The 23,186-nt window shown below is 49.3% G+C and overlaps 9 protein-coding genes across 9 annotated transcripts; 4 read left to right on the top strand and 5 right to left on the bottom strand.

Moving 5' to 3' along the window:
* Positions 1-99: 99 nt before the first annotated feature.
* On the bottom strand, positions 100-4,772 carry FPSE_04945 (uncharacterized protein; the record flags this gene model as incomplete). The annotated part of the gene is made up of 3 exons (XM_009258063.1): positions 100-1,812; positions 1,859-4,656; positions 4,739-4,772. The coding sequence occupies 3 exons, from the start codon at positions 4,770-4,772 to the stop codon at positions 100-102; spliced, it is 4,545 nt and encodes a 1,514-aa protein (XP_009256338.1).
* Positions 4,773-5,163: 391 nt separating this feature from the next.
* On the top strand, positions 5,164-6,203 carry FPSE_04944 (uncharacterized protein; the record flags this gene model as incomplete). Its single annotated transcript, XM_009258062.1, has 2 exons — positions 5,164-6,150; positions 6,183-6,203. 2 exons carry the CDS (start codon positions 5,164-5,166, stop codon positions 6,201-6,203), a joined length of 1,008 nt encoding a protein of 335 aa, XP_009256337.1.
* A 260-nt stretch (positions 6,204-6,463) lies between these two features.
* On the bottom strand, positions 6,464-7,756 carry FPSE_04943 (uncharacterized protein; the record flags this gene model as incomplete). Its single annotated transcript, XM_009258061.1, has 2 exons — positions 6,464-6,651; positions 6,697-7,756. The coding sequence occupies 2 exons, from the start codon at positions 7,754-7,756 to the stop codon at positions 6,464-6,466; spliced, it is 1,248 nt and encodes a 415-aa protein (XP_009256336.1).
* Positions 7,757-8,736: 980 nt separating this feature from the next.
* Positions 8,737-12,257, top strand: FPSE_04942 (uncharacterized protein; the record flags this gene model as incomplete). The annotated part of the gene is made up of 2 exons (XM_009258060.1): positions 8,737-10,391; positions 10,916-12,257. 2 exons carry the CDS (start codon positions 8,737-8,739, stop codon positions 12,255-12,257), a joined length of 2,997 nt encoding a protein of 998 aa, XP_009256335.1.
* Positions 12,258-12,611: 354 nt separating this feature from the next.
* On the top strand, positions 12,612-14,382 carry FPSE_04941 (uncharacterized protein; the record flags this gene model as incomplete). Its single annotated transcript, XM_009258059.1, has 3 exons — positions 12,612-12,961; positions 13,016-14,181; positions 14,228-14,382. 3 exons carry the CDS (start codon positions 12,612-12,614, stop codon positions 14,380-14,382), a joined length of 1,671 nt encoding a protein of 556 aa, XP_009256334.1.
* Positions 14,383-14,946: 564 nt separating this feature from the next.
* Positions 14,947-15,987, bottom strand: FPSE_04940 (uncharacterized protein; the record flags this gene model as incomplete). Its single annotated transcript, XM_009258058.1, has 1 exon — positions 14,947-15,987. The coding sequence occupies one exon, from the start codon at positions 15,985-15,987 to the stop codon at positions 14,947-14,949; it is 1,041 nt and encodes a 346-aa protein (XP_009256333.1).
* Positions 15,988-16,998: 1,011 nt separating this feature from the next.
* FPSE_04939 (uncharacterized protein) lies at positions 16,999-17,967 on the bottom strand (the record flags this gene model as incomplete). Its single annotated transcript, XM_009258057.1, has 1 exon — positions 16,999-17,967. The coding sequence occupies one exon, from the start codon at positions 17,965-17,967 to the stop codon at positions 16,999-17,001; it is 969 nt and encodes a 322-aa protein (XP_009256332.1).
* Positions 17,968-19,388: 1,421 nt separating this feature from the next.
* FPSE_04938 (uncharacterized protein) lies at positions 19,389-20,390 on the bottom strand (the record flags this gene model as incomplete). The annotated part of the gene is made up of 2 exons (XM_009258056.1): positions 19,389-20,176; positions 20,282-20,390. The coding sequence occupies 2 exons, from the start codon at positions 20,388-20,390 to the stop codon at positions 19,389-19,391; spliced, it is 897 nt and encodes a 298-aa protein (XP_009256331.1).
* A 1,320-nt stretch (positions 20,391-21,710) lies between these two features.
* Positions 21,711-22,158, top strand: FPSE_04937 (uncharacterized protein; the record flags this gene model as incomplete). Its single annotated transcript, XM_009258055.1, has 2 exons — positions 21,711-21,945; positions 22,001-22,158. The coding sequence occupies 2 exons, from the start codon at positions 21,711-21,713 to the stop codon at positions 22,156-22,158; spliced, it is 393 nt and encodes a 130-aa protein (XP_009256330.1).
* Positions 22,159-23,186: the final 1,028 nt, after the last annotated feature.

The raw sequence follows: 23,186 nt of genomic DNA, 5'->3' as shown, positions 1-23,186 counted from the left end.
GAATAGTTAACTGATGGACGATATCATGTACATACAAGGCGAGAACTATTATCATTCAAATAAACTCAGTATCAAACCCATCTAAACGCCTTGACAAATCTAAGCAACTATCCTTCCCCTATCACGATTAGGCTCCTCGCTCTCCAACACCAAAGGCCCTCCTCCTGGCCCGCTTGCATCCAGACTGATAGTCACACCCTTTCTCTCACACACAGCCCGTATCGACTCGCCTAGATTTCTAAAGTCCAACTCACATGTCTGCGCTTGATTCTCAATCCCATCCTTGACCTCCCTGATCTCAACGATAGGATAAGGCAGCCAACCCTCCCGTAGAGGAATCAATATGATAGGAACCTGAGCCTCTGTGTCGGATGATGAAGAGAGGGGCTCGCGTTTTGAACCAGGGATGACAAAGTGACCTTTGCGGCGACCACCGAGAAGCCATGTATCGGGCGGGGCGGAAACTTCGTAGCTGTATTCAACGTCCTTTTTGTGCTGCATCTCAGTATCCCAGATCTGTGTCCACTTTAGAGAAAGGGTGGCCGGGAGCATCTGGTTGATAGCCACAGTGGGAACTGCACCGGGCTTCTGGTCGAGCAATTCTGTCACTGGAGTTTGAAGTTGTATGTCGGCCGTGTGAAGAATAGGCAGTGAAGGAATCTCGACTGGGATGAGAAGAGTGCATGGATCATCAGGTTGAATCGCTGAGAGGGGGACTTGAGCGTTCGAGATTTGCCAAGCCTTGATGGCAGATGAGATCCTGTCCGTTGCGTCCTCCTGTGTGCCAGGAACTCTTCCAATGCCAGCAAAGTGCTTATCCCATTGAACTTCAGCTAGAAATTCAGTAGATACGGCCCCCAGTAGTGCAGATCGTTCAAGATCAATAGGCTGCAATGCCTTTGCCTCCCTAACGACTATTGCCCGAACAAGCTTTGAGAACGAAGCGAGACTGGGGTCATCGAGGGCTCCGAATATCGAACTCACAAGAGCCTCCTCAATCTCTGTTTGAAGGACATTGTAGTAAAGCTTCAGATACATGGTCCTTGCAACTCGCTTGCTTGATCTGACACTTGTCTTTCTCTTGACACGGTATAGGAGTGTAGCTGGTTGTTTCGAGAACACAATCGTTGAGTCCGTAGGTGGGACCCCAAAATCAGACTCAAACAAATCTGCCTCTATGAGCTCACTTTTGTAAAGTCGTAGAGGGCTGTGGGTCGCCGTAGAGACGTTGAATCGGGAGTACAGGGCTTGATGCTTGAAAACGTCTTGAACATTGACGCCCAAAGCCAAGGAGATGGGAATCACGATTGACTTGGCAAAAGTGTACTCCTCGCCCGACTCAACTGTATAAGCAACGTCGACCTTGGCAGAAACATCGGCCATGTCTTGCTCAACCGAATAGGGGAATCGCAAGGTAACGGCTGTTTCAGCCTCAATCTCGTTGAAATGGATGACACCACCAGACTCAGGCTTCTTTGCAAACTCAACAGACGAGTCAACAACTTTAGCTTCAATAGTCAAAAGCCTGAGGCCACCTGTGGTTGGCTTGATCCGGATCTCGCACTTCTTAATGGAATTCCAACCCGGATGGAGAACTAGATCAAGAGTGTTATTCTTGTCCAGTGCAGTATGTTTTGTAGCTATAAGCTGAACATCCAGAGCACCCTCGCGCTGGAAGATGACAACCTCGGGGTGCCTGAAGATGTCAGTTGCTGGCGACGGTGCCGTGTTGAAATCCCTATCGAAGTGGAGGAGGAGGTTACTTGAAGATAAACCAAGATGATCGATCTTGTATTTTCCAGGAACAACAGACTGCAATGGTTAGCATGGTCTCAAACAACATACTGACAAAACTTACCGTGCAGTCGACTTGGATGCTGTTTTGGCCAGGATGCAGCACAATGTCTCCTGTTCTCGAGAAGTGCAACTCTCGAGTAGGCCCCGTCTCGACGGCCGTTATCTTTGCGTCGATTCCATCAAGCTTGATATCGTCTGGCAAAAGACTCCAGAGGTTGATTGTCAGCGAGCATTTGTCCTCTTCTTCGAAATACTCAGGAGCACCAGCAAGTTCGACATTTGTGAAAAACTTTGAGAGATGGACTTTGACTTGGGAGGATAAAGAAGAAGCCAGGTCAAATAAATTACCAACCACACCCTTCATCGACATGGCGTCTGCAGGCTCAGGTTTTCCGATGGTCGATACTCTCTTTGAACGCTGCTCCAGCCTCTCACCTTCAGCAGCGCAAGACTTGGTCAATAACTTGAGAGCGACTCTGACGTAGTCATCCTTTGACTTCATCTCGCGAAGACAATGCAGATACATGACTAGCATGGATAGTTCGAGCGAGGTCCATCCGCTTTCGCCAAAGAAAGGCGTTGCTCGATAGAAATAAGAAGCAGCGGCGCCAAAGTCCTCAAGGGAGAACTTGAGCACAGCCAGATCTGCCATACTGGCCTGCACAGCATGATCGTGGTTCGCGACAGTGTAATGTCGAAGTGCTTTATCTGTAAGAATCTCATATAGGCGATAAAAGTTCTCCGCGCTGTCGATTGAAGTCTGAAGGAGACTGTTGTTTACACCCATATCTAGGGGTGGGATGTCCTCTGAAGCGGTGGCATCTGTTGACGCTGGTGCGTCCAGACTGATCTCTTCAAAGTCTGCCTCGGCTTCTGCAATGATGGGTGCTTCTTTCCAACCATCGCTCCATCCGCGTTTCTTACCCAAGCCACCGAGAATGCTTCGAGAAAGCATGTATAGCTCGGCGCGCCTAGCAGCCAAGTCTTCGAGGCCTGCTTTGAGAAAGAGGGCCTCCTGATCGTTGCTGATCTGTGGCATACCGGGGCCGGGGAAAACACCGGGGCTTAGTGGAGGACGAGTTCCAGGTGCTAATCCTGTTTGAACATGAAGTGACGTGGTTCTAGCAGGATGCATCATGGTCTTTGGCTCAGGGATGGAAGCCTTTTGCTCCTCGCTTTGAGGAGGGGCGAGGGTTGATGGAGGAATGGGCAAAGATTTTGATGCTGTTTGGGCGAGAATCTGTTGAGCAACAGAAAAGGCAAACGAGGCAACCACATTGTCCATAACCTCGGACAAGTTAGGATCTATAGGTGAATCGTCCTCATCGGACTTGTCGGCTGCCACAGCAGTGAGAATATCTCTGCGCATAATCTGAGACACAATTGGGATGAACTGCAATGTCCTTCGGCATATCTCACCAAGACTAGCCAGGTTTTCCACCTCGTCAGTTTGCTTTGGAGGGGGTGCTAGAGGGGCAACTCCATGCAGGACAGATTCCTGTTGTTCTTTGAGCTTGGCCAGAAGATCATCTCGCGACGACCAAGCATTTCCAAGTCGCAACAGCAGTGCTACCTGGCGCGCAAAGATATAGCACCTAAAATCAAACACCGAAACGTCGTTGGCAAGAATCTTGTCTCTGTAAGCCTTCTTGGTCGCGTTGATGGGTATTTCATCAAACTGTTCCTTGATCGTCTCGTTCGACTGAAGATCCACAGCCTCTTCGTCTGCTGTCTCTCCGCCTGGTGATTTGGCAAGAGCATTATTGATAATATTCTTGAGTTCTTCAGTGTAAGTGAGCATTGTGCCCCCGTGCCTAGTAGGCGACCCTTCATCAGCCTGCTCATTGACAACGGAGTCAAGCCCAACGCTGAGCTCGTCGTATCCGACCAATGCATCTTCTACAAGACCGACACTCTCAAAGCCTCTCGCCAATCCCTCTTTGAGGATGAAAAAGGTACAAAAGTTCCACCCAGGTAAACTTCGCTGGCCGTCTTTTTCCTTGATATCTTCTTCGTACTGAGTCACGCGTAGGTCGAACGAAGTAAGAATAAGGCTCTTTAGTTTTGCAATAAGCTCTCCCCAAGCGTTCTCAGCATCGTGCTCGTCTTCCAGATATCCTGTTGGTACCGCAGGAACCACTCTCGGAAGTTGATCATAAGGGAGGTCGTTGATTCCGATTCTAATTTGAGCAACTCGATCTGGTGCTGTTTTTCCAATTCCAGAAAAGTCAGTGCGAAGCTTCTCAAAAAGAGGTGTCGATCCAGTGCGCCATCGTGGACCGCTCTTCTCTGAAGTGCTCTCGGAGCGCCCGCTTGTTCTAGGCTGTGTCGAGGCAACTGTGTTGGGAAGAACAACATGCAAGATCAAATAATCGAATGCATCATGCTTCTCTTGTTGGCTGTTTCGTTTTGGGTTGGTCGACGAAGGTATATGTTCTCTGATCCATTCGCGAATCTCGGCCCGAACTGAGGTTTTGTATGTTTCATTGTCGTCGCATCTTACTAGTAGGACCTTGAGATATGGCGTCCGTCGCAGACCAGGGATCTGATGTCGTCGCTGACTTCCAATTGTTCTTGATGGTAAAGTTTGGGTGTCTATCTGATCGGCTGATGGTGCTTGGGCGCCGGCTCCGAAGTTTTGTTGCTGAAAGCCATCATCTACCGTGCTCCCTGATCGTCGAAGGGTATAAGGGGACGGATCCGCCTCAGGGTCGTCCCCCTTGAGCAGCTCGACATGGAGTCTATCGATAGATCGTAGAGGTCCAGCATGCGATTGCCAGTTTAGGTTTCGTAGAGGTAGTCTTGGAATCAAGCCAGGGGCGAGGAGCTTGTAAACATCGTGAGGATCGAAGTACTCGACTTGCGACGAGGAGGTGTGTTAGCGGTGTCATTCAAAGGAGGTGCTGAAGTATAAGACGCATGACAGAGGGTTTAGTCTTACCGGTCACTTTTGACGTCGAGAATGGCTGTTCCATGGCAAACAGCTCGAATGCGCACTTGTCATTGCTGTTTGTAACAGTACAAGTACGAGGACCCCGGCGATATGTCGAGAGCGTTGAATCCGCTAAAGGCTAAAGCTGTCCCGAACGAGCTCCAGTGGACTACGTTACAGTACAGACCCCTGTTGACGTAAGGAACCCCCCTTAGCTCATCTTGATGCGCCGGAAGCGGTATTTGTCCGGTCCCAGGCGGTGAGTCCACGTGTTACACTTGATTGGTTGTTCAGGATGACGCTATAGCTATTCTCATGGTGGGGTGCTGGCAGAAACTTGGAGGGGCAACATTTTGGGTGAGAAGTTGGGCATGAGAGTGTCAAACATCTTTTTTCTTTTTGTCCATAATTCTTAAGATACATTCCGTTTGGTCATGTCGACTCTTCAGGCTGTCAAGTACACCCGCGGTCAGCTTCAGGTCCTCGACCAGCTCCGCCTCCCCCACGAGTTCCACTACGATGATGTCTCCAACCGAACAGAGGCTTTCGACAGCATCGCAACGATGCGAGTACGAGGTGCTCCAGCCATCGCTATTGTCGCAGCCCTTGGATTGGCCGTAGAGCTTCAAAATGGAAGTGTCACCGCTTCAGACGCTGAAGGTACTATCTCTCAGATTGATGAGGCTCTCGACTATCTCAAGGAGAGTCGACCTACTGCTGTTGATCTGACCAACGCCATCAACCAACTCAAGGCAACAATCAGAGCAGTTGGAAGCTCTGCGACAAAGGATCAAATCATCTCTGCTTTCATCGAGGAGGCTGAGAGGATTTTCGAAAAGGACCTTCAGACCAACCTCTCCATTGGCGATCATGGTGCTGAGTGGCTCCGATCGCAAGCTGGTGCCTCTCCTGACCAGAAGATCTCTGTCCTCACTCACTGCAACACTGGATCCCTTGCTACATCTGGTCATGGTACAGCTCTGGGTATAATCCGAACTCTCCAATCGAAGGATCTCCTTCAGCACGCATTCTGCACAGAGACTCGACCTTACAACCAGGGAAGCCGACTTACAGCTTTCGAGCTGGTTTTTGAGAAGATCCCCAGTACACTCATCACCGACTCCATGGCTGCCTCGCTCTTCCGAACCCGAAAGCAAGAGAAGAACATTGCCGCCGTTATTGTGGGCGCTGATCGTGTTGTTCGCAACGGTGATACCGCCAACAAGATTGGTACATACCAACTTGCTGTTTTGGCCAAGCATCACGGTATCAAGTTCATCGTCGCCGCTCCTACCACCAGCATTGATCTGGAGACTGAGACTGGTGATGGAATCAAGATTGAGGAGCGAAAGTCGGAGGAACTCACGCAAGTCACAGGAGCCGTGATCAAGCCTGACGGCTCAGTTGACGAGAGCAGCAAGGTTCGAGTTGCTACTGCTGACCAGCGAATCAGTGTATGGAACCCTGCCTTTGATGTCACCCCAGCGGAGCTCATCGACGCTGTGGTCACTGAGAAGGGCGCCATTGAGAAGGGAGCAGATGGCAAGTTTGATTTCAGCAAGATCATGCCAGAGCGGTGGGCTAAAATTATCGGTGCTTAAGCAAGCACTCGATTTACGATGTCATGTTTCTTTTCAGCGTAAGGCTACTATCTCATATCATATTATGTCGTACTATATTATCCCACATAGACTAGGGGAACAAAAGTTTGGGGCTTCTACGAGGCCAAGTAGGCTATTGCTCCAACGCATGAAGAATCAGTTTCTGGTATCCCTCGACAGCTGTCTCGAGATCGGCCACAGTCAGATTTTCCCGCGCTCCGTGTGCTACAAGAATGTTTCCAGGACCGTACAGGTATCTTGTGTGGTCGCCCTTGAGGTTGGGAATGTCAGTTCCATAGTTGACGGTGATTTTCTCGAAACCTAAACATGTTAGCAGATTTTCTCGGCAGATTTCGATCAACATACCATCGACGTCGCAGTTGGCTTCAACAGGGCCATAACCGTGGGTGCAGTCGAAAATGAAGGCGTCCTTGTCGACCTCGTCAAAGATGGCCTGGATCTTGTCATGAACAGCGATATGTCCATCGTCCTGCTTTCCACTGGCGACACGCACAGCCAACCCGACCTTGGCCTCTTCAGGAATGACATTTGCCGCCACTCCACCATTGAATCGACCAACATTGACAGTGGTGTTGCCAAAGAGGTCACTACTACCGAGATCTGTTTCGAAAATCTTGGCGAATGCTCGGATCATGAGCTCGTTGGCCGACTTGCCCAGCCATGGGTAACCGCTGTGGCCTGGGAAGCCCTTTGTGGTAACATCGCAGCCCAGCATGCCCTTGTGTCCGCAGGCAAGCTTGAGCTCGGTGGGTTCGCCAAAAATGACGGCGTCGAGGTTGTATGGAAGCTCCTTCTTCTCGAGAGCAGTGCTGAAACGGCGCATACCATCACCCTTGACCTCCTCTCCAACAACGAATAAAAGAAGAACCTTGTGGGGGTCGATCTTGTCGTGCTCGACGAGGTGCTCAACGGCGGTGATCTGAGCGGCAACACTGCCCTTGGCATCCACGCTTCCTCGGCCAGTGATCATGGTCTCCTTGGTGACCTCACCATCATCGATTCCGTAGGGGATGTGCGGTGGAACAACATCAATGTGGCTGCTCACAGCAATCTTGGGATCGAAAGTCTTCTTTCCGTCTTGTCGCCATGCCAGGACGTTAAACCGCGGCTTTCCGTCGGGGGTGTTCTCGAACGGCTCAAGCTCCTGACGCGCAGTGGTATACCCTTTCTTCTCGAGATAAGACTCAAGCCAGACGCCAACATCGTGCTCAGTTCCAGAAACCGAAGAGGTCTCGATAAGAGACTTGTGCAAGCTCAATAGCTCGGATCGGTATGAGGGAGCGTCGGAGTCGGTGGAGACAGCAGAAGGCGCGCGGTTGTCAGATGTTCCAAGAACCTGTTGCCAATCAAAGGCAATTGCCAAAGAGGCTGAGGCCAAGAGATTAGCGACTGTTGCGACGCGCATTGTGGAGAAATAAAGCTCTATGTTGAAGCTTAAAGGGTTCCTGGCGGTTGCGCTGGGTCAGGAATTTGAATACGAAGCTCGGGTCAATTGAATTGACTTGAGCTTTGGGGTTTTTGTGGAGTAGAGCGGGATGACGCAAGGGGCTGGAGCCGAAGTCGGCACAGCACCTTGATAGATAAGAGTGCCTGTCAAAGTTACATTCAACAAATAACCCGGTGGTTAGAAACACAAATTGTCTTATTCCCATGCTAGACAGGGAGTACCTACCTATATATGTACGGAGTAGGGAATACTACCTATCGGGAAGGTGATTATTCGTTCTCGACTTATATGCGATTTGAACCGAGACATTATCCCAGAACATTCAAGTCACTTCTTCAGACCTTATTCTTATCACTGTTTCCAAGACTCAGATATTATATCGCTCGAGGCATTTGCAATACAGCAGTCACAAAGCCATGTTTCTTGCAAACAACATGCCGGCTATTGGTCCGTCAAGACCGGCTTCACATCCCGACCTAAGCCGACTGATAGTCACTAACTATGGAGTTCTGAAAGATAGCGAAATGCGGGGTTGATAAGTTGTTTCACTGACTATCTGACAAGCAAGATATACTATCTAGTTTCTCTTAAAGGCCTCATTTACTGAGGGTCGTAGTCATGAGTCGACAACAGTAGTACTCAACTGTCGATCATCAAAGGTTCCAGAGACGGGTTGACGCGGGATTGTCCTAAGCGATCAGCGCTAGGGCCTCCCCATAGTCTTTGAACTACTACTATGTGAGTTTTGCTAACATGATCAACCGACAAATTCATTCTCGTCAAATTCCAAGCATCTTCTGACATAGTCACTGGTATCAACTAGTTGAGCATGATAGAAAAACCCCTGCTTTGAAGAAGTGGATTTGATAAGTGTCAATATTCACAAGAGCCGTGATCAACACTGAGCACCACTTATATCTTCAACTCACAACAAAAAAATGGGTTCACTACAAGAGACTACATGGACTGGCACAGCCTATGTTCAAGGCAGAGCCTCAGCTAAGCTCCTCGCAAGCAACCTCGAACTGAGCTTCTGGGGAGGTGTCGACCCTCAGACAAGCGAAGTTATAGACCGCCATCATACACTGAGCGGGAAACATCTCCAAAACACCATCCTCGCTATACCGGGAGGTCGAGGATCATGCACTGGAAGTGGAATTATGCTTGAGCTTCTTCTCAATGGAAAAGCTCCTGAAGCAATCATCTTTGAAAGACGAGAGGACATTCTTACTCTGGGTGTTATGATTGCTGAAGAAGTCTTTCAGCAGTCTATTCCAGTACTGGTGCTGAAGAAAGAAGATTTCCGACAACTTCTCAAGCTAGATGGACAAATACTTTATGTGGACGATGGCCATATTTCCACCGCCCCTATCCTGTCAAAACACACAGACTCAGCCAGAGATCCTGAAAGTGGTCTCATTCTCGAGACTGCACCCGCCCTAGAAGGTATAAAGCTCTCAACCCTCGATCAAGAGCTTTTCAGGGGAGACTACGGCGAAGCATCCCGCGTGGCATTCCGTATAGTCCTCCGCATGGCCCATCTACTCGGTGCAACACGTCTCATGGACATAACCCAAGTTCACGTCGACGGCTGTGTCTATACAGGTCCTGCAACACTCGCGCTCGCAGAAAGACTTCGTGACTGGGGTGGTAAAGTGCGCGTCCCAACAACACTCAACTCCATCTCTGTCGATCAAAAACGATGGCGAGCTTTGGGCGTTGACACTGCTTTTGGAGAAGCGGCTGATGCGCTGGGAAAGGCGTATGTGGACATGGGAGCGAAGCCAACGTATACTTGCGCACCATATCAACTTGATAGTGCGCCTAAATTGGGCGAGCAGGTTGCTTGGGCGGAGAGTAATGCTGTTGTTTATGCGAATAGTGTTTTGGGAGCTAGGACAATGAAGTATCCCGACTTTCTCGACATATCTATTGCTTTGACGGGCAGAGCGCCGAAAGGAGGGCCTCATATATATGCCAATCGACTGGCTTCTGTCCGCGTCGCTGTTAGCGGGATAGAGAATATCCCGGGTCTTGACGACTCGTTTCCTCCTCTCCTCGGCTACTATGTTGGTACTCTATCAACAAGTCGCATTCCTGTACTAACAGGTCTTGAAACATACGGCCTTTCTACAGACGACTTGAAGGCCTTTGGCGCTGCTTTCGCAACTGTCTCAAGCGCTCCAATGTTTCACATTGTTGGCGTAACGCCAGAGGCAACCACGCTCGAAGCTGTCGTCGCCTCTGAGCTCACCACTTTCGAAGTGAAACCCAGTGATCTAGTCAATTGCTGGGATAAACTCAACAGTGCACCAATAAACCAGCCTCTCGATCTAGTATCCCTCGGCAACCCACACTTTTCGCTCTCCGAGATGCGAAAGCTCGCAGATTTATGTCTAGGGCGGAAAAAAGCTGCGAATGTTGCTGTTGTGGTTACGTGTGGACGATCTATATACAAGTTAGCAGAGCAAGCAGGCTATATAAGCAAGCTTGAGGAGTTTGGAGTACAGGTTTTGACGGACACATGCTGGTGCATGATTACAGAGCCTGTTATACCGCGGGCAGCAAAGACTATCATGACGAATTCAGGCAAGTATGCTCATTATGGCCCGGGACTTACAGGGAGAGGAATGTATTTTGGGAGTTTGGCTGCGTGTGTTGACGCTGCTTGTCAGGGGAGGTATGATACTGGGAGACCGCGATGGCTCCAACTTGGACCAGATATATGAATTTTGACAAGGTATTGAACATTCTTATTTCACTTTTTAAATGACTGTCAAAGATGCAGTTCTGCAAAAAGACTGTCTGTTATGTCTCCTTGGCTTAGTGCGTTAGTGTTGCCGTGGTCGACATAAAAACCCCAACACAAGAACAACTCCAGGGTAAATTCTCTGTGTCGTGTACATGAATCGTTGGGTCTACGTGCACTAAACAACGTGTTGCTTACACCTGCAATTTTATTTTCACTCAAGAAACTTGACCATCAATATATTGCGCAAAGTTATTTGAATATAAATATTCATATTCACCATTGGACGTGCTTCTCACTTAGTCCTCCTTCACAAACTCGAACAAGATGGTCAAATGCAACCACACCTCACTGTACAACGATTGTAGCCCTGCCGCCCAAGATGCAGGCTTCACAAGACCACCGATGAACAAGCTTTTGGCGGCAGTTTCGCAAAGTGGCAAACGTTCTAGAGAACCTGTACTTCAACAAGACGCCATGAAGAACCCGTGGACGTTTCCCGGGCCTTTGGTTCTGCCAGACGACGAACTAGCAGTGGAACCCGATGATGACGGACAGACGTTCAAGGAGTGGCTCGATATGCCATCGGAAGATGAAAGAAACCAAGTCACGACAGAAAAGAAGACTATTTACGTCATCTTACCGCCTACCATTCCTCAAGATTCGGAGAAGACGATGAAAGATTGGCACAAACCTGTTCTACCTGGATCAGCTCAAGACTTGGATAAGTGGACGTCTTCAACGCCTCGAGTCAATGATTTGATCAGTTACCTGCGCGCCTTTTATCATGGCATGAACGTTGTCCAGTACCAAGAAACTTTCACATGGCGACCATGGAACGAAAAGCCAAAAGCACGCTCAAAAACAACGAAAATCGGACTTGAAACTCCAGGGGAACCAGAAGTATGGGATGTTAGATGTCGACCATCTTTGGACGGGCGTGCTAGGATGCAGGTCAACTTGGACGACGTTGCGGATGCTCTTCTACAGAGAATACCCAATGATGCCTTCGCTGTCATCATGCTCACAGACTACGACTTGTATGAAGATGAGGATGATGATTTTACTGTTGGTAGGGCATGGGGTGGGAGCAGAGTCTGCATCGTTTCCTCGTTTCGATACAATCCTGCATTGGATGGCCCAGCTGGGATAGATCGGATGCACATGTGGCCCAATTCTCACTGCAAGACATTCGTGGATAACGAGTACAAAGCTGCCGCAGAGGAAGAAGAACCTCGACTTGCGAAAAGAGTCAAGAAATCGAGCAGCGCAGCATATGGAAAACCACCACCCGACTCTGCACTCAGCCTCGCCGTCCAAGCAGCAAAACGAGTCCCCAAACTCACGACAAGAGACGAACTCGCAAGCCATTGGTTCGCCCGCCTAGCAGTTACGGTGTCACACGAACTAGGCCACTGTTTCGGCTTCGCACATTGTCCATACTACGCATGTGTCATGCAAGGCGTGAACAGTGTCCGGCAGGATGGCCAAGTGCCGCCTTATCTTTGTCCAGTGTGTTCAGCCAAGTTGGCCTGGGAACTTGGACCGTTATTGGATGGCAGTGGAAGTCGGGCTGAGAAGCAAGAGGTTTGGGTAGGAGAGCAGATTGTTGCTCTGAAGGGGTTTTGTGGGAGGTGGAGCCATGTTGCTCAGTTTGCAGGCTTTGAGGCTTGGTTAGGGAAGAGGTTGGAAGATATGAAAGGGAAGTAAAGAGAGTTAGAAACTCTTGAGATTGGTGAATGTATGAGATAATGTCTCAGGTTATACGCAACTTTCACGTAGCATTAGCTGTACGAAAGAAAACCATTTATATCCTGGGTATAATACGATGTAGATCAATCCAACATAACTAGAAACAACGCTTCAAAAGTTCGTGTATTTATCGTGAATCAACTGCCTTATTGGGAGCCTTATCATGATCCCGGGTTTCGGCTTCGGCATGTCGTGCTACTGTCTCTCGCCCTTGTACAAACTAATTAATTCCCTTATTCCCCGCTCCATTATAAATCCAACCTCTACCAAAACAACAATTTCTGGCTCTCGTCAACATTCATCAATTGAAAAATGGTGCTTAAATCAGCATCAATTGCTGTGCTTGCCACAGTCGCTGGAGCATCGGGTTTTGTGCTGGGTCCTTTTGGAGGTGCACAGAAGCCAATCGGTGGCCAAGACGCCATCACCAACGACTTTACATGCGATCTCCCACCTGTTCTCACACCAAAGAACGATGGACTTCCTGATGCCAACAGTCTTTTTTCATCTAAAGAGGCTTTTGATGCACAAGTAAAGCGGCATCAGACCATTGTTCGTGTTCCGTCCATCTGTTATGATGATCTTGGTGATGTAGATAAAGATGAGCGGTGGGCACCATTTTACGATTTACACGATGCTTTAGCCAAGACCTATCCCGCCATGTAAGTCATTATATACCTTTTCTTCTGCATAAAAATACTCACAGGATATAATAGCCACAAACATGCCAAACTTGAAAAGGTCAACAAGTTTGGCCTTGTCTATACAATAGCTGGAAGCGACTCGTCTCTCAAGCCCTATCTCCTCGCAGCTCATCAAGACGTCGTGCCCGTACCGGACCCATCGACTTGGACTCATCCTCCTTTCGACGCCTATTTTGACGGCGAGTGGCTATGGGGCCGCGGTTCGTCAGACGACAAGAACAGTCTTACAGCTCTCATGTCAGCCATTGAGACACTACTCACCAAAACTGAATGGTCACCTAAGCGCACCTTGATCCTGGCCTTTGGTTTCGACGAAGAGTGCTCTGGTCCTCGCGGTGCCGCTAAGATCGGAGAGGTCTTGACAGAACGATATGGCGATAATGGAATTCCCTTTATTCTTGATGAGGGCGGTTCCGGAGTCCAACTCATCGATGACACGCTCTATGTCCTTCCTTCAGTGCAGGAGAAAGGCGCCATTGACATCTGGGCCGAACTCCGTACCAAGGGCGGCCACAGCTCTATTCCTCACCCACACACTGGCATCGGAATCATGTCCGAGATTGTCTCTGCCCTCGAAGCAAACCCCTACTCACCTGTCATTGTCAAAGACAGTCCCGTGTACAACCACCTCGTGTGTCTAGCACGCCACTCTCCAGACGCTCACCCCAAGCTCAACGAACTTCTCAAGAAGGATGACCTGGACAAGTTGACCACTGAGCTCATCCGTCTCAACCCAAGCGCAAAGTTCACCGTTCAGACAACGCAAGCCGTCGACATTATCAGCGGAGGTCAAAAGATCAACGCCATGCCTGAGATTGTCACCCTGGGCGTAAACTACCGTGTTGCGCCACAGGATAGCCACGAAAAGGTGCAGAGGCAGTTTCTCAAGAGCATCGATTCTGTAGTGCACAAGTATAATCTCAGCGTGAATGCGTACGAGGGCGATGAAAAGTACCATGCGTTTGCCGGCACTGTTAGCGAGACAGGATACGACTACGATGGCCATCTCAAACTCACAGCCGTGAGAAACTCTGTCGTCACACCTGTTTCTCCAACGAGCGGACCTATCTGGGATATCTTTTCAGGAACAATTCAGCACAGCTTTGCTTTTGACGGCGGAAAGGTTGTGCCTGTGGGTGAAATCATGACTGGCAACACCGACACCAGACATTACCTGAGTAAGTAATAACCCTGTCAATACGAATAACATGCTAACGAACATAGACCTTTCACCAAACATCTATCGATGGACACCAAGCCGACAGCGTGGTTCAGAAAACATCCACACAGTCGACGAGAGAATCAGGATAGACTCGCACATCGACATTGTCAAGTTTTACTATGATTTGATCCGCAACTTTGACGCGGCAGACTTTTAAAATGCAGGGGACATGCATATCATAGAATTCTAGGGTATCTTATTACATCTGGATCCGACTTGATCATCAGACCTCTTGTGCAAGCATAATCTGTGCATCTTGCCCAAACATGACCTGACTCGGTTACTCCTCATGCCCGCATCAGCTCAATTGAGGAGCAGCCCTTTCCTTGACCGTCTCTGCTTGCATGTGCCATTAACCTCTCCCGGTGCCTTGTCCGAGCAACCCCCACGCTTCCCCGCATGTCGGACACTTTGTGAATATCCCCACAGTCTCCTCAAAATGAGGGTCGGAGGGTGTCTGGCGTGGGGTCTGGGCATGTATTGCCGAGCGGTCTGGCGGCCTCAAAGTCGCTTGCTTTTTACTCTGTCCATCTCTTATGCCTATGGCCCAATCTCTGATCAACAAAAGTCCGACACTGCGGTGCTACGACTCCCTGTGTTGTGGGGTGGATGCAGCGCATGTCGTTCGGGGCCGTCTGGTGCGGCAGAAATAGTAGTTCAGTCTAAACGGACTGAATACATGGTAGGATAAAATCATAACTTTTGGGTATCGTAGTGTGCTCTATGTGAAGTAGATGTTGTTCTCACGGAAAGCCAATATGAGCTTCAAAAAGTCATTCTCATCACACTTGACGGCTCGTGCCTCGGCGAGTTCGGTGGTCTCAAGGACATGCTCAATCTTGGTTCGGATCAAGTTCTTGAGAGATGCCTTGCTGACAGGTACGCCACACACGCTCTGCTTGGAGTCGGACACCTTTTCGGCGGTGTCCATGCTGTCGCGGAGCAGGTCGAGATCCTTCTCGCTGACCTTGTCGGGGTACATGGACGTCCATGTGATCCAGTTGCGCTCGCAAATCTCATGCGAGTCGAGGAAACTAGCTCGCAGCGTCTTGTTCTTTCGCGAGAAGCAAATACGCAACACACCGTCCAGCTCCTCCAAACCAACAGCGGGGACGTCTGTTCGAGGCTCTATCCTCACGACGACGGACTCGACCTCGGGTGGAGGGGAGAAGTTGTTCTTGCCAACCTTGGCGACCATGGAGACCTTGGAAGTGAACTGTGTGTTGACCGAAAGACGAGAGTATAGCGAATCGCCAGCGCGGGCGCACAATCGCAGTCCGAATTCTCGTTGAACCATGAGAATGCTGACGCGCGGGGGCTTGGGCATGGAAATGAGCTTGGAGACGATGATGGATGAAATCTGGTAGGGCGTGTTGCTGATGCAGACATCAATGGGTGGAAGAGCTTGCACAATGTCGAGTTTAGCGAAATCACCCATGATGATTTCGAGCTTCTGCTGCAGAGGCCCGCCCTGGACTCGTTTCGTCAATTCAGCAGCCATTCTGGTATCCAGCTCGACAGCCTTGACAGCCTTGGCCTGCTCCAAGATTCTCGTGGTGAGGACACCAGTTCCGGGACCGATTTCGAGGACGGTGTCTGTGGGCTTGAGGTATGCCTTTGCGACGATGGTGTCTGCGATACCAGGGTTCTTCAAGATATGCTGGCCGATGTTGGTGTTGAACTTGAAGACCCTGTTTGCGGCGGGCTTCTCGTAGGGGCCCTTTCGGGGGCCGGCATTCTTGCCTTTTGTCGCTTTGGGCATTTTTGCGCTGGGGATATTTCGATTGATCGACGGTTTGGGTTGACGATTTTCACAACTTTTTTTTTGGTGGTTTCGTAGAAAATCCCAGGGTGGGGCAGAAATGTTAGGCGGTGACTATCTTTTTTTCATGGAGGGGCATCAAGCCGGACTAATTATGTCCGTAGGTCCGATCGGGTTTAGTTTCGGGTTCAATATTACAGCCTCTGTAGTGTAGAGACAGCGCTGGAGGGCCTGTAACATGAGTTGTACCGTTCTATGCTATACCCGGGCACCTATAGAGTTGGTATTAGCCTTCCATCCATTAGAAATCGCAAAACACCACCGGATACCCGGGCACCGCCTATACCATGATTTTAGTTGAAAGCTCAACACTAAAAGCCATAGGTACATGGTTTGATGTGACCTATAACGATGAGTATATCTCGACACAAGTTCACTATACGGACACATCATATCAACTCCCACGTCACAAACACTCCTGTGCTGGTCGGACTAACCTCTTCTCAACCTTGTGAGACCTGCAGACCACAGAAAAGTACTCCTCCAAATGCGGAAATGTCAGACGTGCCTGGATGCCCCCTCCAAGTTGACCACAAGACACCCTATGCTTATTCTTTTCTTCTGTCCAATCCACTTCTTCTCCGATTCCCGACATATGCCACCGTTCGGGAATTCGTTACACGGCATGCGTGGGATATATGGCCACTTTGCGGGGAACGGTAGTTTCGATGGGGTAAAAATACGCAGAGTCGTGGAATATCAATGACAAATGTGTCTGCAACAATTGTTCAGGAGGTATGATATTAATATGCTAATATAGGTAACTATGTACTACAGCAGCATTCAGAATTGGAACCGTACAGAAGAGCTGTGTACAGTATCCCCAACGCCACAACACCATCTCGTGCTTGAAAATCATGTATCGTATCATCATCATCGTCGTCAGCCGCTATGCAAACCTGCTTTTTGTTTTGTCTTTTCCCCGTCAAAACCTGCTTTTTGCCTCCCCAATCATAGCGTTATCTCAAGATCCATCACTTCCTGGAATCCAAGAGCGATAGTATCCAATTCCTTCTGAGACGGCGCAACGCATGGTCGTCGAGGCTCGCCTCCGTATCCACCAAAGTGACCTAGCGCTGCCTTGACTCCCACAAAACCAGTCTTGATCGCCATCCAGTCTGCTTTGGCCACCTTGGCCTGCAGTTGTCGGGCTTCCTTCCAGTTGCCTTCGTCTGCAAGCTCTGTGATCCGGACGCATGCTCGCGGGCAGAGATTCGCTAGACCAGAGATGGTACCGTTGCCGCCCACCGCGTGACCCTGCAGGATAAAATCTGCACTGCCGCCACCAACGAAGAAGCCTTCGGGACAGTCGGCCACGATACGAGCAAGCTTGCCAGTGTTGCCGCACGTCAACTTGACACCCACAACGTTGGGGTGCTTGGCGATGCTGAGAATCGTATCCGAGGAGAGATCCCGTCCGGCTGCAGCACCAGGAAAGTTGTACACAAGAAGAGGAATGGGGCTCTTGTCAGCAACGGCGTAAAAATGCTGAACGATCAGATCATCGGGGAGAAGACCGCCGTAGTAGCTGGGAGGTAGCACAAGAGCGTGAGTGGCACCGGCCTTGCCAGCATCTTCGCACAGCTCAGTCGTTTCTCGTGTACTCTGAGCGCCACAGCCAGCGATGAGTGGAACGCGAGTACCGCTGGCTTCATGGATGATGGTATCTCTAGCAACGCGGATGATGGTTGTGCGTTCTGATGGAGACAGATGGGCACATTCGCCGTTGGAGCCGTGAACAACGATGCCAGCTACGCCTGCCTCGAGCAACTTGACAATGTGCTTCTCAAGAGCTGGACCATCTACTTCATCCTCGGGGGTGAAGAAGGCAAGGGTAGGGACGTAGACGCCATCGCCTAGGCGTAGTTGAGATGCTTTGGGAGAGCCCATTGTAGGAGTTTCAAGCAATGTCGAAGGCATAGAGGATATAGATGGTAAAAAAGGATAGATGTACGCTGTCTTTATACAAGCAAAGCAGACAAAAGGCAAAAGACGAGAAAGGATAGTTTGATGGGTATTAGATCCATCGTCAAAGTGGTCGGCGTCAGCAGGTCTTTTATGTCCAACCGGAAACAGGAAGTGGCGCGCTCGTCATGAGGACGCGAACATCGTTCCTAAGCCTTTGAAGATTCAACCGTCCTCCAATTCATGAGGGAAAAAGCGTGGGGGTCGTAAAAGGTCAGCTAAAGAGGCCAAGGATCAAGAACAGGGATTTGTTAGTCTTAGCTCGGGATCAAAAAGGCGGGGGAAAGTCTAGTGATTGTCTCCGGGGGGCGTCCGTCGACTTTCCCTCTCACACACCCGGCCGAGAGACTCCGGACCGAACCGGTGAGCTCGCCTGATTCTGATGGAGACACGCGAGTCAAGAGACAAGACACGATTTGTTTATGGAGACTCGGTGGGGGTTTTTCGTCTGGTACAACAAGGTTTATAACGTGAAGACGACAGACTTGGACGGTGAGAGCTACACGACTTACAACACGAATCAACTCTGACAACGCCACCAACATCACCGACCAAGTAAATCGTACCAAGACAGAATGTCGAGCATATTCAATGGGTTGCCCTCCACCACATTCACACAACCATCATCCCCGCAGAAGCAGGTACCGGTCCGTGATCACAGTCGTCTGATCCCTCCTAGTCAGTCTAAGCCTCACAGCTTACTATTTAGACCCTATTTGTTTGTTGAATTGGGGAAAGTTGGAATTGCCCCCCACGCTCTGCACGACCAATGATGCTTCTGAATTGTGATGTAACGTGAGAGGGGAATGGAACGGACAACAGAGGAGGGGAGACAGTCCCCCGGGTATGGAGTTGACAAGAGCGTGGGGGAGGACAACGAGGAATGCTAAACATGTACATTTGCTGGTTTTTGTATTTATGTCTCTTTTCATCGAGCAAGAGTCATCTAAGAAAGAGAAGCAATAGGCAGTTATAGTCCCTGACTTGAACATATATAGTAAAAATAGACGTGGTTAAAGTTGATCTTCAGTAGTAACCATGATCGCCGTCATGATACAAAGACCTTCAACAATACGGGCCACTGCAGAGTATTTTCCTCACGTGTGTTTAGAGCGTGGGGGTGCTATTTTATGACAGCTTGTACCATGGCACTATGAAAGTTATGCAGCCTCAATTCATCAGCTTATGCTTGTGGATCTATTTGCATCGTGGTTTATTCCCGAGTCAGCCATGTGACAGCTTGCCTCTTTCATCCAGTCGCAACTTGCCAGCATGTCCACGACAACAGGTCAATATAAAGCAAACAAGAATAGATTTCATACTAGTAGTACATATTACAGATAGTTTTGAACACATGGCAGCATATTACAACTCAGCTAAACTCGCCCTCCAAGCCGAGTCTTCCACACGAGGTATCCAGCATATCCCACAACACCAGTCAAGGCCAGTCTTCCCACACCAGCAAGCAAGTTCTGATTAGCTCTCTCTCTGCTCTTCTTTTTCATGACCTTGCTATTCTGACGGAACGTCTCGCCGTCGTTGAGGTGGGGGAACGGGGCAACAACCTTTTTACCAGTCTCTGGATCCTCAACCTCGGGCACAGGAACATCCAAGTACTTGCACAGAGGCGCCCATCCATCAGTGATGGTGTACTCGAAGCGGCGCTCTTCAGGGATACGGTCGCGAAACTCTTGGTACTGCGCCTTGTACCACTCCAGAGCCTTCTCCTTCTCGTTCCCGTGATCGTACTTTTGCACCAGCGATCTCATAGATTTGCTATACTTTGCCATGTACTGAATGTTAGAATCCAGAAAAAAGCAGTAAATCATGCTTAGCTTGGCCCAGATGTCCTTGGGAGACGTCAACAAGTAAATGCTATTGAGCACACTCTCGTACCACTTCTCAGGATCACGGTTGAGGATGATGACTTTGGCTTCGGGGTAGAGCTCCGCTAATTCGGCGCCGAAGAAAGCAGCTGGAACGTCGCACACGGCTTGGCAGTCGCCGAGAAGACGGTCCCAGTCAGCACGGGTGAAGGAGCCGCGCCCGGCGTACTTTGCTTCGAGAGCACGGATCCATTCTGGGGAGCGAGATGGGTCCTTGATGAGTGTTTGCATGTGGTAGCAGTCGTGGAAACCAAGCTGCCAGAGGGCGTTTCTAATACCTGCGCGCACGTATCAACAAGTGTTTCAGCTATTTAGCTGCAGGGTATATTTGACAAGATTCGCCTGGAATACGAGATGAGCAGGTGAGTCAGATGGAAACATACTCAGCGTGCCTGTGCGATGAACGCCACAGACGATGACGCGCATAGGTACAATGCGATCGGGGCTCGCGCGTGTAGTCACGGACCCCTGAGTAGATGAAGACGAGGCCATCTTTTGGCGAGATGACGATGGAGGGGTGATGAGATTATTGATGCCCAGATCTTCAAGGGTATGATAATTGAACAGGCCTGATGTATCTCGCTTGATGGGCGCTTGAGCGTTTATTTCTTATGCATTGATTCACCTTGTATCTTTGGTGTTTTGGGGTGGATGCAACTTCGACAAGGGAGAAACGAGGCCCAGTAAAATAGAAGAGTCTCGACTGGATTACTCATTGCACTAACCGATGTTGTACGCACTTTAACCATGGCCAATATTGATATCAACACAACATTTCATGATGTTTGTTTAATTACTAAGGTGTCAAGCAGTAACTAAATAAACGAACCAATGCTTTAGTAAGGTGCAAACTGGATGAATATTCTGTCATGCCCCGAGGACTATCCCTCAGTTGATCTCACGTATAGACGATTGGACAGACATATTGAGTGTTGTAGGGTAACATGCCGTTGATGGCATTTCGCATCAACGGTAATAAAAGACCAAAATGGATTGTTTGTTTTATCAGGGTCTATTGAGCCTGTATCTTAACACTCGAGATGTAAGAAAACCTGAAACTCCAAGACCAACATGACAGAAATGCGCCGTCAACTTTAGCGTCTAAACGTCTATCATAGTGACCCACTAAATATGACACCCCATCCCCATGTCTCAAATCTTTCTACCCCTAGAACGGATAACTCAGCATCCGATGCCTCAAGGAGGCGTTTACCGCATCAGAGTTTCCAGTTGTTTATAGCATTTGCAGTTATTCCCCTTGAAAACAGTTACCAAACTATGCTATTCTCGGTCGACTTTTCCGAAAGAGATGTCAAGTTGGAAACCGTTTCATCTCAATACAACCTGAACACCAGGCATTCTCTGTATCATCCAATCTCAGTACAGCATTTGTCTGATGTGAGGCCTGGGTTCATGCCTGTCACCGCTCATGGCCAAGATGCTCTGGACTATAGCACTTGTCTAGTATGCATCTATACAGCTGCGGTGGCTATAGCCTAATTTTCCCAACAACACCAGGGCCAATTTCGAGACGATGCCTCGGTAAGGGGGAGAACATACCAAGAGTTTCCAGACGTTTGAGAAGGCGCTGGAGAGGCATCGCAGGAGTTGTGAGAAAAGTATAAGATGCCTTGATAGGACGCTCAGTTTTGTTCTTGCTTCTTCAGTTCGATACTCAACAAGCAATTTCAACCTACCTACTATCTTCAATTCTTTTCTCTTCCGCTGGTCGGCTGGTCTACTTTCACATCTCACATCTTCTTTACTACAACCAACCAACCAACCTCTTTCTTCACCTTCAACAAATTCAAGATGCAGTTCTCTCTCGCCACCCTTGTTTTCGGCCTCGCTGCCATTGCCTCTGCTGGCACCATGGACGTTGAGGGTGTTCGCAACGCTCCTCGCAGCGCTGTCAACGTCCGTCGCCAGAACGACAACCGACCTGTTCCCAACGGAGCATGCTGTGTCGCCAACACCAGCTTGAAGCAGGATACTTGCACTGCCGCCAACGGCCAGACCGGTCGCTGCGTGCCTGGCGGAAACAACTGTAAGTAGACAGTCCAATATCTACTACATAGTATGGATCGCTAACATCATCATAGGCGGCTCTTCTCTGAGCTGTGTTGAGCAGTCCAACCTCGAGTGCGATAACAACGTCATTGAGCGTGGAAGCTCCCTTTGCCGTGCCAAGGCCGGCAACGGTGGTCTCTTTGACGGTGCCAACATTATCCAGAACCTTGGACAGGCCTCAGTCAACTAAGAGTCTATCAGTTGAAGTGATTTTGGAGGATATGTAAAGTAGCTGTGGGATATGAAATAGATCTACCGGGTCTGGATAGTAGGTAGTTGAAATATATAATAACCTCAACTCGTTTGTTTCCTGTGAAGCTTTGCAAGATATCTACCACCAATAACAGTACACGGACGACGGTTGTCTAGAGCGTTCTAGTTCAAGCTTTATCGGCGCTTTGATCCGCTCCGCTCCGAGCAGCCCGGTAATGCCGGGTGGATCTATCTTGAGTCTGCGATAGATAAATGGATCGTTTCGCCATCCCTTGTCCTTGTTTATGGATTGGAGCCCAAGGGATGCTGCAAACATGTGATTGTTTGTGGATCCACAGAGAAAAGAGATAACATGCAATGTTAGATATCTGGTGTTGCGAATGAATGTCACCATCAAAGTAAGAGTAGCCCAATGAATTGACTCACTGTCAAGTTACGCGTCACGACACCGGTCATGCATATCATCATATCAAGTACGGACACTGTACATTATACAGAAATCAGATCAGATTCATCAGTTCACTTTGTGCTTGGTATCTGCAGCTGCACGTCAACATGCATATCTTGTCGTACCAATATAGAAACCAAGACTGTTGATCAACTGCCAGCCCTGCATGCAACAACGTGGATCTACTGTTGAGATGGTGTGCTACGGGAATTATCAGTCTAGTAGAGACCTAACTAAAACTTAGATGAGCCTCAACATTCCAGTTCATCAAACTCGAATAGTGTCCAATCTGTGGAAACTAAACAGGCACCTAGAGGCCAACTAAACAAATTGATACCCGCCCGGGACCCGAAAAGGATGGAACATACCGATCGCTACAGGGCTGGCAGCTGCAGCATATCAAGGATAGCTCAGGCCCCTGGAGCACAGGACACTCGCTAATACCTGTTGAGGCAAGCCCGTGAGCCTGCTGAAGGGCACTATAACTTGAGCCTCTGCTGACTAGCCCAAAGTATCATACCGGCAGCCTGGTCCTGTCCTAGCTCTATCTTGTTATT

The sequence above is a fragment of the Fusarium pseudograminearum genome, chromosome 3 (assembly GCF_000303195.2).
Source record: "Fusarium pseudograminearum CS3096 chromosome 3, whole genome shotgun sequence".
NCBI lineage: Eukaryota > Fungi > Ascomycota > Sordariomycetes > Hypocreales > Nectriaceae > Fusarium > Fusarium pseudograminearum.
The sequence above is the reverse complement of the archived record's forward strand: the minus strand, read 5'-3'. Positions and strand labels throughout refer to the sequence as shown.